The sequence below is a fragment of the Triticum urartu genome, chromosome 2A (genome assembly GCF_056163025.1).
Source record: "Triticum urartu cultivar PI428250 chromosome 2A, HENAU_Tu73, whole genome shotgun sequence".
Classification (NCBI taxonomy): Eukaryota; Viridiplantae; Streptophyta; class Magnoliopsida; order Poales; family Poaceae; genus Triticum; species Triticum urartu.
In genome coordinates, this window is record NC_141874.1 from 667,616,356 (window position 1) to 667,631,448 (window position 15,093).

At 52.1% G+C, this 15,093-nt stretch overlaps 1 protein-coding gene across 3 annotated transcripts; it reads right to left on the reverse strand.

Annotated features, from left to right (window-relative positions):
• Positions 1 to 3,883: 3,883 nt before the first annotated feature.
• LOC147986555 (protein Brevis radix-like 2) lies at positions 3,884 to 12,111 on the reverse strand. Of its 3 annotated transcripts, none has more exons than XM_087544821.1 (8): positions 11,973 to 12,111; positions 11,838 to 11,882; positions 11,367 to 11,485; positions 7,744 to 7,907; positions 5,167 to 5,564; positions 4,897 to 5,041; positions 4,343 to 4,788; positions 3,884 to 4,224 (listed from the first exon to the last, which is right to left on the reverse strand). In XM_087544821.1, exons 4-8 carry the CDS (start codon positions 7,834 to 7,836, stop codon positions 4,146 to 4,148), a joined length of 1,161 nt encoding a protein of 386 aa, XP_087400947.1. In that variant the 5' UTR covers positions 7,837 to 7,907; positions 11,367 to 11,485; positions 11,838 to 11,882; positions 11,973 to 12,111; the 3' UTR covers positions 3,884 to 4,145. The 3 variants fall into 3 exon arrangements, with proteins under 3 accessions (XP_087400947.1, XP_087400946.1, XP_087400948.1); XM_087544820.1 differs by having other exon boundaries at positions 7,744 to 7,911; XM_087544822.1 differs by lacking the exon at positions 7,744 to 7,907.
• Between the last annotated feature and the right edge of the window lie 2,982 nt (positions 12,112 to 15,093).

Consider the following 15,093-nt stretch of genomic DNA (forward strand, 5'->3'; position numbering starts at 1 on the left):
ATTCCCATGTGTCCTCGAGAGCGCTTTTCCTATTATAAGAGTTTGTTCCGGCTTGTCCTTTGCTACAAAAAGGATTGGGCCACCTTTCTGCACCTTATTTACTTTTGTTACTTGTTGCTCGTTACCATTTACCTTATCACAAAACTATCGGTTACCACTTATTTCAGTACTTGCAGAGAATACCTTGCTGAAAACCGCTTATCATTTCCTTCTGCTCCTCGTTGGGTTTGACACTCTTACTTATCGAAAGGACTACGATAGATCCCCTATACTTGTGGGTCATCACACCTTGACACTGTCGCTCGGCCGCTAAGATTGTGATACATGGTTTTAAAATTCTAATAAATTGAAAACCCGTCTGAAATTCATGAAACTTGACATGATATCATGGAACGGCATCGACATGTTGTGGTAAAAATATTGTCCCATTTGTGGCAAGTTTGGGTATAAGCTTCTCGCAAACGAGAGCTTCTCTCACAATAAGCCTGATAGTTTCGGTAGGGAACGTGCCACCTTGGGGGACGAAACGATATCTGTTGCCTCTTCTTACTTTCAATTTTTTTCTCGTGTCAACATAGAACAACAGGAGCGTTGCGTCAATTTTTGGGATTTTTAAGGGTTTGCTTGGACATTTTTATACATTAACTGAGTTTTCTATGCGTTCATGTGCATAATTCAAATTTGAACTACATGCACATGCTCCAGTGCGTATAAACGGGTTGAAAAATCAAATGTGTGTCCTTGGTTGCAACCTTAGGTCCCATGTAAGAAATGGGAATGAATGTCAAACACCTTTGCCACCGTCGCTCGCCCGCTAACATTAAGATACATAAAATTCTAGCAAATTGAAAACTCGTCTGAAATTCATGAAACTTGACATGCTATCATGGAACGGCATCAACATGCAGTGGTAAAAATATTGTCCCATTTGGGGCAGGTTGGGATATAAGTTTCTCACAAACCAGAGCTTCTCGCAACAAGCCCAGTTCAATCTCGTTACCGGCAAGTCTCTTTACTCGTTCCGTAATGCATCATCCCGCAACTAACTCATTAGTCACATTGCTTGCAAGGCTTATAGTGATGTGTATTACCGAGAGGGCCCAGATATACATCTCCGGCAATCGGAGTGACAAATCCTAATCTCGATCTATGCCAACTCAACAAGTACCAACGGAGACACCTGTAGAGCGTCTTTATAATCACCCAGTTACGTTTTGACGTTTGATAGCACACAAAGTGTTCCTCCGGTATTCGGGAGTTGCATAATTTCATAGTCTGGGGAACATGTATAAGTCATGAAGAAAGCAGTAGCAATGAAACTGTAACGATCATAATGCTAAGCTAGCGAATGGGTCTTGTCCATCACATCATTCTTCTAATGATGTGATCCCATTCATCAAATGACAACACATGCCTATGGTTAGGAAACATAACCATCTTTGATAAACGAGCTAGTCAAGTAGAGGCATACTAGGGACGCTTTGTTTTTGTCTATGTATTTACACATGTACTAAGTTTCCGGTTAATACAATTCTAGCATGAATAATAAACATTTATCATGATATAAGGAAGTAAATAATAACTTTATTATTGTCTTTAGGGCATATTTCCTTCAGATTGGGCGAGTTGTCCACACACCAGGACTTCAACATATGGCTTTTGTGTCTTCCTCAGTCTGAATTTGATCTCTTGATCCTCCAAAAAGCAGCCCACAGACACATTCAAGTGTTGAAGCTAAATATCATGGAGTTGCTAATTATGTTGCTGAGTCTTGTTGGTTACAATTGATACTACATGAATTCTAGTGTCCTCTAGTTTGGGCTACAGTCGTCTAGTGTGACAACATCAGTGCCTCCTGCCTAGCCTAGCCTACAACACAGTGCAACATCAACGCACAAAGCACATCGAGAATGATCTTCATTTCGTTCGTGATCGTGTGGTTCTCGATGAAGCACGTGTGCTACATGTTCGTCCAGCTCATAGTCCATTGACTTGTTCACCAAAGGGCTGCCATCACAAGTTTTTCATGAGTCTAGTTCCAGCCTAAACGTCCTACCAAACGGGTGTTCGGACTAGGAGGGGGGTTACCTTATAATTGTACCGTTTCAACCGTGTTGTAGCTAAATGTGCACATTGTGTAAAGTCCTAGGGTCGTCTGGTTCTTGCTATCCTAAAGCTGCTCTGTCGGTATTCCCTTGCTAATTATTTGGTGCAGGATTGAAAGCCCAAGGTTTGCCAAAGATTTGGAAACAATTTATAAAGGCAACAACAAAAGGACTGTTTGGATTGATGCCCTCATACGCCCCCACAAAAAAATTGGCATCGACCTAGCCCCTAAGTTCTCATTAGAATGGATGCCAAAATTTTGGTGCACCCAAGCCCTCCACAACATGCTAGTTCAATTCCCTGCCAGTTTTTGGCAATCGACGAGTGGTGAAAACGTTTATCATTTATTTGGTGAGCCCACGGTTGGCCGGGCCAGAATTGGTCCGAACCAAACAACCCCAGATAACTTTTTTTTTCGGAAAAACTTTCAATCTATTTATCTTCAATCATGGCAGTACAACGAACACCAGAAATAAAAATTACATCTAGATCCGTAGACCACCTAACGATGACTATAAGCATCGAAGCGAGCTGAAGGCGTGCCGCCGTCATCGTCCCTCCATCGCCGGAGCCGGGCACAACTTGTTGTAGTAGACAGTCGGGAAGTCATCGTGCTAAGGTCCCATAGGACCAGCACCCCAGAACAGCAACCGTCGCTGATGAAAAATAACGTAGATCGGAAGGATCCAAACCGAAGACACACGAACGTGGACGAACAACGACGAGATCCGAGCAAATCCACCAAAGATAGATCTGCCGGAGACACACCTCCACACGCCCACCAACGATGCTAGATGCACCGCCGGAACAGGGACTAGGCAGGAAGACCTTTATTTCATCTTCAGAGAGCCGCCGCCGTCTCGCCTTCCTAAGTAGGACACAAACTCTAACAAGATTGAAAAAACGACTAAAAACGAAGCCCTCCCGCCGGCCCTTGTCAGGATTCACCGCGCCTCCATGGCCCTAGGGCCACCGGAGACGAGGCGGACCTGCGCCGGCGCCGGCGAGGGGCACGAACCCTAACTTTCTTTTTTGGAGGAGGAGGAGGAGGCAAAGCACTGGCTGTAGGTACGTGAGCCGATCCACGAACCTGTTCAACCCCAAACAACTTATTGGCGGTCAAATATTTGGCAACAAACCAAACAACAGAAAAGGAATTTGGCGTGAATAATATGTTGGTGGGGTGAGTTGGGGGTGGGGGGGGGGGGTATACCAAACAGAACCATAGTCTTTAGGATCTCAGCCGACGCCCATGGCATGCGTGCTTTCTTTGTAGGGGCGTTCAGTTCTCTCACTCTCAAGGATATATACTATAACTCATGTAACCGGAATCAATCAAGCAAAATTTACACTCTCCAACTAAAATTGACCGTAGTATTATTTACGAAAACTATATGGATGATATTTTTTGGGGAACTTACAAAACATAGAAATACATTGTTTGCTAAGTTTTATGAAGTGGGTTCCGGTGTATCCATATTCCAAAAATCCTCTTCGGTGAAATTTCTAGTTTTATATTTATCGTATTGTTTGAGCGTATATGAAACTTTGAATTCCATGAGTGCGTTCAGATTTATTTATATTCATCATATGTGAGCGATACTATCTCTCACGAACTTCCCTGCCAATAAGCATCCCACATCGGTCAGCCTCTCCTTGGCCATGCATTTCTATGGACTTTCCCCAAACATGCCAACATCGACACGCATAAATTCACAAATTCAGTACTTCCTGACCAAATCCCACCAAGAAACGCAAAAAACGTAACACTAAATCAAACCAACGAATGAACCACATTGGTGCCTTAGAAAAGGTAAAATAAGCCAAAGACAGGCGAGCATATCAGGTTTATACATGTCTAAAGTCTACAGAAAGCAGAGGAGCACATTGAAATTCAAACGCAACCTCCATATTTTACCAAGCCGAGCACCACGGTCACCACTAGTTTGCTTCCACCTATCCGGTTATCCCTTCTTCACACTCTTTTCACCATTATCTCCCTTAATCTATCTCCAACGCCGCTAGCTTAACCAGATCAACTACAGATACTGCGCCTGTATTCTGTCTCTGTTCTGCTCCCACCACACCTTCGCCCTGTCCTCGCCAAACCTCTCCCGGCTGAAAAAATAGTTACACGAACATGCATGAGATCGGGCTGATCAAACGTGTATGAATTCATATACCGATCAACCGAGAAAGGTTTTGCAAGTTCATGGATGGCGGCAGGCATATATACCTGAACCGGACGCGGCGGAGCTCGCGGGTGCCGTCGCCGAGCTCGCGGATGGTGAGGCAGACGCCGGGCTCGTCCTGCTCGATCCACTCCGTCGCCTCCATGTCGCTGACGTTGCTGATGGACACGGAGGCCTCGTCGCGGGAGGAGGTGGTGGCGCGCGATGGGTCGTAGGAGGAATGCCCGCCGGCCGCCGCGGAGTTGAGCATGTTGAAGTGGTGCGCCCAGACGTGGTCGGACGGGTCGGGCACGGCCGCCGCGGACGGGTAGTACGCCGCCCTGGTGGATGGCCCCGCCCCGTAAGGCCCCGACGGCGGCGGCATCATCGCCTTGCACGAAACGCTCCGTGACATCGGGTCTTTGCTCGACGAGGATGACGGCGGCGGCGGCGGCATCATGACGACCGGGCTGTCCCTCGTGGAGCCGCCCCGGGAATAGGACGAATCTCTCTGCAAGCGAAGCATTGCACCCGAAATAGTTCGATCAGTATGTCATTGTCATGGATGAATCAGTTCAAGTGAAGGAAACATTTCGCGTGCAACAATGCGTAAACCGACCAGAAGCGAGTCGTCGACGGAGGACGTCGGAGTGGAGCCCCCCTGCTGCCGGCCGCTGAAGGTCTGCACGTTGTACAGCTCCACGATGCGGTCGTAGTTCTCTCCCCACCACCGCTGCGCCTTCCACTTGTTAAACATCTCACGGCTACGTACGCGGCACACATCACAAGAGTTAATCAGTTCAACACCTCAACATGCATGTGCTGGACACGTCAGTTGAGCAAAAGCTAGCTGAACAAAGTAAATGTGCAATTGATATGCGGTAAATACCTGAAGCGGATGCGCTTGAGGTCGTTGCCGCCGCCGGGGAGCGTGACGAAGGTGATCTGCACGCCGGGCTCCACCTGCGCCGTCCACTCCCTGGGCACGGCGGCGTCCACCCCAGCGGCGACGATCTCACCGCCGTCCTCCTCGTCCACGCCCGGCCATCCGCGCCCGGTCATGTCCCACGTTGCCGACGAGGCAGCCCGCGCGCTCCCGTTCGCTGCTGCCGCAGTAGTCCTTGTGTACGCGCCGGCGTCGCTCGCGGGTCTGCCCGTCGGCGTGAAGGTAGTGTCGTCGACGAATCCCGGGTAGGGGCGTCGGTAGCTCCTGAAAGAGGGGCTCCCGGCGGCCGCCCCCTTGTAGTGCTTGCTGGAGCCGGAGAACTTGAGCACCATGTCCTTGAGCTGAAGACAACACATTGCACCGTACGTACGTACGCAGGAACGAAACCAGTTAGCCACACACCACTCACTTAGTCACTAACCGCTCATGAGTCATGAGTCATGAGTGCAATGTAACATCAGCCATGACTGGAATTAGCATAAGTAGCTACCACGCAATGCATGGTTACTCAGTACCAACAGAAGTGCATATATACGAATTCTTTAAGGAAGGGGGCGATGGATCATGGCTGGCCAGAGAAAGGATATGCTCGTTGAGTGCTCAAGTGACTTTGAGTGACGAGCTGACTAACGAACAAGTTCACATCAAAGAAAAGTGGGTATATATGTATGGCAAGGCTACATGTAGAGCACAGATTACTACTGCTAGTACAAAGGATCGACCACGCTACGTACATACATACAGCGAGCTAGCGATCACGCCGGATTGATACCAGTGAAATCTTTATTATCCTTTTGTCTGAAGCAAGGAACCACGCCGTGATGCATGCATGCGTTCTCCAAAGGCGGCGTATGATCCCGCCGCATGCATGCATTATGCGTTGCGTGCCTACTTCAAAAGCAGGCCCCGTGTTCGCGTGGCCCGGGCCAGCCCAGCCCCAACGGGAGGGGAGGCCCAGCCTGGGCCCTAAAGGGTGGGCCGAGGCGCCGCCGTAGGCCCGTAGCCCCTGGGCGGGGGACCAGCGGGCCGGCTTTATTCGGAGACGAGGGGAAACAAAGCCGCCGAGGCATGGCTTTCCACGTACCGGCAAAACGTGATGCAGGTTGCCGGGTCCATCCCCAGTCCAGGGCACACACGGCAGCACATGAACGCAGGCGCTGTCGTCGTGGTGCGTCCACGCTACCCATGGGCTTCTCTGCTGCTCGATCTTTATTTCCACGGCAAAGGGGACGAGAGACGAATGGGCGGTGGTGAGTTTGAGAGAAAGTGAAAGAATGTCGTCGACGATGGACCCATGGGGAACCGGCAAGCAAAGCGCTCCAAAGGTGGTAGGGGGATGGGGATGGGGATCCAAGCAAAGCAAAGGAAAGGTGGCTGGCGGCCTTCTCTCCCACCACGTCTACTCATCAGTGCGCATCGTGTCCTCCCTTGACCGGCCTAGCTTTTTCCCGAGGAATGGAACGGAATGGAGCAACGTACATACTCTCGGTACGTACGTGGTGCTAAAGAAAGTGGTCGATTGAACCACTGTCATTCACGCTAGCTGCACTGCTTTTGCATCGCATCCATGGTTGCATCATAATTAGACGCGCCAAAGTCTGAAGAAAACTACGGTGTTGTGCATTTTCAGATAAAAGAAGCCTCTGGCTGGCTGGCCGACCCATCCTTATTAAGGGTCTAAGTAGGAAGCTAGTGTACTTACTCATTTCCTTCATCCTTGTTAACTGGGACGCGCTCTATGTGTGTGTGTGACACAGATATGGCATATGTGCTGCAGAAGGCAACAAGGAGATGCAATGAACGAGGGACAGAAACAACAGTGTGAGGCTTGGAAGAGGACGATCGGTCGAGCTGGGCTCACGCCATTTGATTGCGTTTGCGTGGGGTGGCGGAACTACTACTCTACTCCTATAACCGAGCAAGCGCCAAAAAATTGCCAGCGGGAGCAGCCAGCAGGGCCAGGACTCCTATAACCGCATACGTATAGACAGATAGGTAGCTGATCTTCTTTGTCTGCATGTACATGATACATCCATCAACAACCCCGGGGCTTGGCATCTTTTGCCAAAACGCAGCGGCTATCGTCCCTGCATCTGCATGCAGCTAGCCTATAACTAACTGGGCAGAGGAGGCTTTAATTCGATCGGCTGCCGCACCGGCATGCCCTGCTTGGGCAATTCCTAGGCTCACTGGCCAAGTGCTGTGCACCACTGTGCTGTAACTAGTATAGGTAAGTACGTAGGCCAGTGGCAGAGGCCGTTCGTCCCGGCAGCCATTCCCGTTTCCTTTCCCTATTAACTGCAACCTTCGATCGACCCCTCTATCCTCTGGTCTCCTGCCCAGGCTGACAGACGAGACAACACAAGCATTGCATATACACTGCACAGTATGAACAGGGAGAGAGAGATAAAGAAGAGCAGGTACTGGCAGGTGCGTCCTTAGAAAAAACAGTGGTACACTCGGTCCAGGAGAGTGGCACGCACGCTGGTACACTAGTGGTTGGAGAGAGACAGATGGTACCTGTGAGGTGAGAGACCTGGCGGCCGGCGTGGCCGCGGCACGGGAGCCGTCCTCCCCGCCTTCCTTGGCGGAGCACGCGATGCAGGCCAGCATCTTCGGGCCGGCCTCCAACGCTCAGCAGCACGGGTCGGTCAATCGCCTCTCGCTGCTGCACCGCGCGCGCTCTACCTGCACACAACAGAACAGAATATATAGCGAGCACACATGGCAACGTGCATTCATTGGTGGTGGTACCGTGACGTACGATATCATATCTAAGAGACGCCCTGTAGTAATTGACACTTTGACACGCACATGCATGCAGGCGGTGCAAATTAAAACTACAGATAGTGTGCGCGCATACGACCGAACGCAGTATCCATATGTGAGATCTGCGAGTGTGAGAGAGAGGGTCAAGTCAAACATTGGTGAGGCGGGTGCAGGTCAACATTAATTGTACTGTACACTACTGTGGATATTGCATGGTGGTGCTACTTCTTTAATGCCACAATATCGGTCGTACTCTACGAGTGTACTACTAGCTAGAACGACGGGCCGTAACAAATACGTACGGATTCTGGCACCACGCCATTTCAATGTCACGGTCACTGCTGCTCAGTCACTACTCACTGCGCGGACATGGACTGTTCGACCACGGGACCGTCCCGGCCCGCACGTGCGCGCGGGACGCCGACGAGCGCGGCTAGCTACATAGTACCACCCGTGTCAGCCCCCCAGCAGAGCGATCGACCGAGCTGAATTTGCGCCGCCCGGCAAGCGGTGAGACATGCAGATCAACTGTGAGGATTAAGGGCATCTCCAGCCGTTGGCCTTTCAGAAGGGACAAAAAATCACTTTCTGGGGTTCGCCGGCGCTAAACCGTACACTGAGGGCGTGATGCCCCCCAGTCGCGGCGCCCACGTTTTTTAAAAAAATTCAAATATGGCGCAAACACGACTGAAATTTAACGCAAACATCGGCGAGTTCGTTCAAAGTTAAACATATTTTACAAAAAAAGAAAAAACTTCCGCGGGCTACCCCCGCCGTCTCCCTCGCCGCCCGCCTCGCCACCCGCCCATGCGGTTTACATGCCGAGGAGGCGGTAGAACCGCGTGTAGTCGCCGTCGTCGTCGTCGTCGTCGCCGCCCCCGCCTGCGCCTCCGCCGTCCCTATCCCTGCCGCATCCCTCCCCCGGTTGGCGCGGCGGGTTGGACGGTCCGGGGGCGTCGTCGTCGCTGTCGAGGACCACGACGCCGTGCTCGTCCTCGCGCCCACGCTTGCGGGCGGCGATCTCCTCCAGGGCCCGGCGCTGCCCGACCATCTCGTCGCGGAGGTAATCGTCCCGCGCCCACCGCAGGGCGTCCTCGTCGGAGATGCCGCACCGGGCTATCTCCTCGTACTCCGCGGGGAGGCCGCGCTCCGGCTTGGGCTTGACGAGGACGAAGCGGCCGGTGGGTGGGGAGGCGTTGGCGCCGATGCGGACGCCGAAGCTGTGCGTGCGGGCACTGACCGGCGTGCCCTGGGGCTCCGGCTTGACGGGGGGAGGCAGGGCGAGCCGCCGGACGACGAGGAGGACCCCCCGGTCTCCATGCGCCTCGGGGTCCAGGAGCTTCCCCGGCGGCGTGAGAAGGACGGGGGATCGGGGTACTCGAGGCGCGGCGTGTTGCCGCCCTCGATGTACTCGAGGACGGCCTCCAACGTGCGCCCGGGCACGCCCCACCACCGGCGCCGGCCATTGGAGTTGAACCTGCCGGAGGGCACGACGCCGTTGGTGGCCTCGAACTGCTCGGCGTGACGGCGGCGGAAGTAGGGCTCCCAGAACGGGCTGTCGGGGACGTACCGTGGCCCCTCCCTCGCCGCCCGCGGCAGGGACGTGTGGATGCGTGTGATCTCCGCACGCCGCGCCGCCCCGGTGGGTGGTGGTGGCACCGGCACGCCGCCGGCGCTGATCCTCCACGCGCTAGGCACCCGCATGTCCGGCGGGACTAGGTACCCGGCCTCGTAAAGGAGGCGAGCCTCGTCTTCATGGAGATGGCGGCGGCCGAAGCCGTTCGCCGCCGCGCCGTCACCAGGGAAGCGCTCGGCCATGGGTGGAGACGGCGAGAGAGAGTAGAGGGAGGAACGATGACGGCGAGAGAGAGGAGAGGGAGGAACGACGACGGCGAGAGAGCGTGATCGCCGAGCACGCTGGTGCGCGTCTTATATAGGCCGAGACGCCGCCCGTACGCGTGGCCGCCGTGTGTACGCGTGGCGGGCGAGGGACGCGCGTCGTCCGGCCTTCACTGCGCCGCCCGTGAGGCATCAATGGCGCAGGCTGACCGGCGCGGCAGCGCGGCAGCTTTGGCATTGATTCGCCGCGGGAAACGAGGCGATGAGGACGATGAAGGGGCGAGAAGAGAGCCGTGTCGCTGACGCGGCGGGCCCGTGGCTTTTTCGCGCCAAAAAAGTTCGCCCGGCGCCCCCAGGCGCCCCCCAATGCGCCGGGTTCGGCCTGGGTCCGCCGGCGCTGTTTTCGACCCAGGCCAGCGAAAATTGGGTTTCTGGGACGCGATTGGGCCGATTTTTCGACGTCGGCGCAAGAAAAACGCCTGGGGAAGCCTTCCTGGGGCGCGGCTGAAAATGCCCTAACTATGGCCGAGATAGAGCTCTCACCGGCGCCTAACCGGGGCAGGCCAGCGAGAAGAACAGTGCTAGGAGGAAGACTGCTACAGTGCTACTCATAATACTGTAAGGAGTGCGATGCAATTAACCCATGTCCATTAGCAGCATGCGTGCATGCATGCACCGGCAGGCAGCAGACCAGGCTGTTCTCACGCAGCAGCGTAGAGAAAAACACTGTGAAGACAAAGTGAGGAGACATGGCCGGAGCGCCGAGAGCGCGGGCATGCAGAGCGCAGAGTCACGCAGGTAGACGCACAGAGAGACGCAACAAAATCGTCAACGTTCGACCTGCGATCGACGCGTCTCCCTGGCTGGTCAGACCTAGCTACTGCCCGGAGAGCGCCGCGCCCATGACGTACGTGCGTCGCATGCATGAGAAAACAAATGCAAATACGCATGCAAGCTGGCGTAAATGACGCGCAGCGAAGCTTCTCTTCACGTCGACGCCGCTGCCACTCTACGTATACAGTACTACTACTACGCTGGTGGTCTACTCGTCGACGATGTTTAAATCCAGATGAGCGCGACGTCCGACGCGGGACAGAGGCGTATGGGGAAGAAAGAGTCGACACGAGACAGCAGCATCAGCATCAGCTAGCTCGCCGCGCGAGGCACATTGAGCTACAGTCGTGGTAGCATCACTGCTGCATGCAGTAGTATGGCCCCCGAGATCAACGTATTGCCTCGACATTCTTTATCTCTTTTACCCCTTCAGGCGCCGGCCCCGGCCCCAAAAGCGACCAGCCATCGAGTGTCTGCGCCGCGGGGCCCCCGCCGCTGATCCTCTTTAATTTTTCAAAATCTTTCGCTTTGGCAGCACCTCTTCACAAATCTAGGCCAGGTGGCCGCTCGGCCTTCCCAACCAACCTTAAACAAGCCATTAATGGGCCGATGTTTACTGATGAGGACACTGATTAATGGCGATGCTAGAGCGTAAGCTAACCACACTGACCGGCCGGTGAGGATGAGATGATGGTACTTACAGAAGGCAACCGACGGCTTCCCGCCCGGTAGATATCGCCGCTGTTCCTGGCCGGTACCTTGGCTGGTCTACCCGTCGCGTGAACAGAGTGCGCGCGGTGTATCTTGACGCCGAGATGATCTGAAAATCAATGTAAACAAAGCAATCTGAAAAATCGGTGAAAATGTCTATATTCTTCAGGGGAAAATATATAGGGATGACACGACATGAGCTGACAAGGGAGGAGAGCGTAATCAAGAGCGTATACGTAATACGGTTTTGGTGTTAAACTTGATTGGAAACAGCTGTTGGGGTTTCACTTTTGGAGAACGGAACGGCGAGCAGCACGCAGTGCAAGCTGGGCGCGGGGAGAAAAAGGCGTAACGATCGACACGAGGGCAAGCAGAGAGGAAGGAAGGCATAAATGGAGGAAGAACGGCAGGCGACACGAACGCGGTGCGTCAGTGCCGGCCGTTTCGATTCGAGCGCGCACCTTCTCCGCCTCTTGCCGGCCGGCGTGGCGAGGAGGGCACTACTCCTACAAATTAATGGAGTGGAGTAGTTAGAGGACGAGGGAGTGGAGAAGCACGGTGGCCAACCGCATTGACCGGTGGGGTGGAGTACTTACTGCCAACTGACGGACTCCCGCCCGGCTGACACCGCCGCTGCTCCCGGCCGGCCCCCGTGGCGAGTTTACCCGTCGTGTAAGGTAAACGGTGCACCACCAGCTGCTACTGAGATCTCCTCCGACCCGTATGGATCGCGTATCAAAGGCGGCAGGTAGGGGTGGAGGCGTCGGCGGTGACGGTACGGCCGGCGGCAGCCCTTGCAGTGGCCTAGAGCGGCGCCGGAAGATCAGAAGCCGTGCTGGAAGGTCAGGGCGGAGCGAGGATTCGACGGGGAAGGAAGGGAAATAAAAGGTGGGAGTAGTACGGGGCAGAGGAGTAGAGCTTGGCTAGCCTTGAGAGTTTTTATTTGCGAGATGCAGGCATGCAGCGTAGGCTTCCCTTCTGGAAGGCGCAGCCGAGGAAACGAGACTGGACGCCGTGGAGGGAGCGAGGGAGATTCCTTTCACAGAAGAAGCGATGGGGAGGAGGAGAGACCGGAGCCACAGGGGAATGCGGCTGGTGTCCGGAGCTCTCGTCTGGACCGTCCGATCGTTGCGCGCCCCGGTCGATCCGGCACTCTCCGCCGAAATCTAGGCCAGGGGCGTGGGCGGCGGGCCCCGTGACAAGTTCGGCCGTCCGATCCTGGCCGTGCGGCCGCAGCAGCTATATCTTCTGGTCGCCAAGGTCAAGTCAACACATGTTCAACATTCAAAAAAGAAAAAGTCGACGCATGTTCCGTGAGGTCGATTTTTTGTTCCTTGCAAATGTCGTATTGGATATATTTCTTTCCTCCCTTTTTTCAGGCAATATTGGATATATCCAAATGCAGCATTTTTTTGTTGACTATCTACACGGTCCACACAACACCGCATTGTCAAATGTTTTCTTTTGTTATAAAAATGATTCACCATGATCTAGCAAACGGTTGTGTTTTAAATTTTTAACGAAGTTTCTGGCGGGTAAATAGTGTCCATCCAAATCCAACTGACCTCCCTTTTGGTACACTTTAGGTCTCGATCGATGCAACTAGGTACAAATGGACATGTATATGTTTTTTTGGCAAAATGAGTTGTCCCCAAGTTTTGTTTATAGAAGCCAATGTATATGCTAGTACTGAGAAAATTGAAATTCGTTAACCGATCTCAAATCTTTTGCCTCTTCTATTAGAAGTTGTCAGATGCTGTTAATTTGTGCTATTATATACATATGGCAGCACATGAACGGGCATTGGATTGATCCAAGTTCATGATACTTATTTGTAGGGTCATTTGCAAACTGTCAAACTCTATTTTTTTCTTATTTAATGAATGAGGCAAATCTTTTGCGTTCGATTCAAAAAAAAAATCAATTATCCACCCGACAATGTCCGTCAACAATTTTTATTTTATTAAAATGACCCGGTATGCTCTAACCCACACCGCTAGTCCACCTCAACTAATAAATCTGCTTTGGAATTATTCCAATTTGTCGCTGAGAAACTACTACGTATGGTCAGAAGCACGTGCATACACGGTTATTGGGTATATCGGGATTAATCAGTTATAAGCGAACGTCTCAATACCCATATTTTGTGTTTGATTTTATTGAAATGTTGTCGCATGGTCCACATAACGACACCCATCCATCTACAGGACCATGTTCGTACAGTTCAACATATATGTCCACTCTAATTTGTACGATTGTAGTTTAGGTAGTACTATGCACGGATGGATGTGGGGAACTAGAGAGATCTAAATTCCTCATTTATAAGCATCGTCTCCTTCATAGTCCAACTAACCATGTGTGTACACCTGTTTATTTATTTTTTTATTAAAATAATCCTACTCAGTCGTGCCCTCAACAAATATGTTACTCGCAATTTTTTTCGATAGTCCATCCATCATTTCGTATGCACATAAATACTCGTTTCATCATTCGTATTTCACATTTTCCCTGCATTTGCTTTATGCTTGTACCTTGGGTATATATGTGATAATTTTTGCAAGAACTCTTAACAACAACGGGTCTCATCGCAAAAGAAACCAAAATTTTTTTGTTTCCATCCATTTTTACCTTTTTTTTGTTATTATGATGGTTTCCTGTCTTTATTCCCCAATATTTCATGTTTTTCTCATTCCATATCTCTTTTTACCGTTTCCCTATCTTTTCTGTTTTCCAAACTTTTGCCTAACCTCGTTTGGCCGATTCCATCTTGTCTCACCGCTTTTTTGCCTTTTATTTACGGCATTTGCACGTCCACGCATGCAATTTTGTTTCCCGACAATTCCCTAACCACATTTGGCAGTTCTCGTCTTTTGTTCGGCCGTTTTAAATCTTCTCCTGACGACGGTTTGGCCGTACGCGTTTTCACATGCCTACAACTACAAGCCAGTAGCTATTTTGACGTGGCAAAATGTTTGGATCCTTGTCCGTTCGGCGCATGCGGCCCGCTCCAGTCGTACGCATACTGTAGCTCAAGGATAGCGTAGTACTCCTACTACTGTGCAGTGGAGATAGCAGCACAGTGGCCGGTGCTTGACCAAGGACCAGCGGGAAAAAGGATAATACAACATTAAATATGCTAAAAATGGCGTTTCTTATTTCTTGGATTCAAAGCTGAAAGTTCAAAATAAACGGTAGGAGGGAGGGGGAGCGCATGCAGTGGCTCCCGCGGTATACTCACTTGGGGGCTTTAGGTGATGGTCGATCTGCATAGTTTCTTGAGAAAGTGTAGGACTGGGTACTTGGTGACGCTGGGACAGTGCAAAAGCTAAAGAGCAAAAGTGATTGAATAGGAGTAGTTCCTTGGGCTTGGGGTGGCGGAGAAAAGAATTTCACGTACAATTTGTTTTTTAGAGGGGAGGCGTTTGCCCGGCTTTAGCGAACCGAAGCCCTTACGGTCTACAAGGGACTCGATGATCACCTGTCTTCCGGCACGTTTGCCGCGGTTCCTTCCACGCCGGCTGAAGGCACCTCGTGGCGCAGACGGATACGTTTCGCCGTATTTGTTGGAGACAGGCGAGTGCGTGCGTTTCAGTCCCGTTGTTTGTACAGCATGATTGTAGACAGTACGCGCAGTCGGCTGGAGACCATCGATCACGATTTTCACACAAGTCCCGAACGAATGAACGGGAAATGTTTTGGGATCCCAATGGCCGGGCG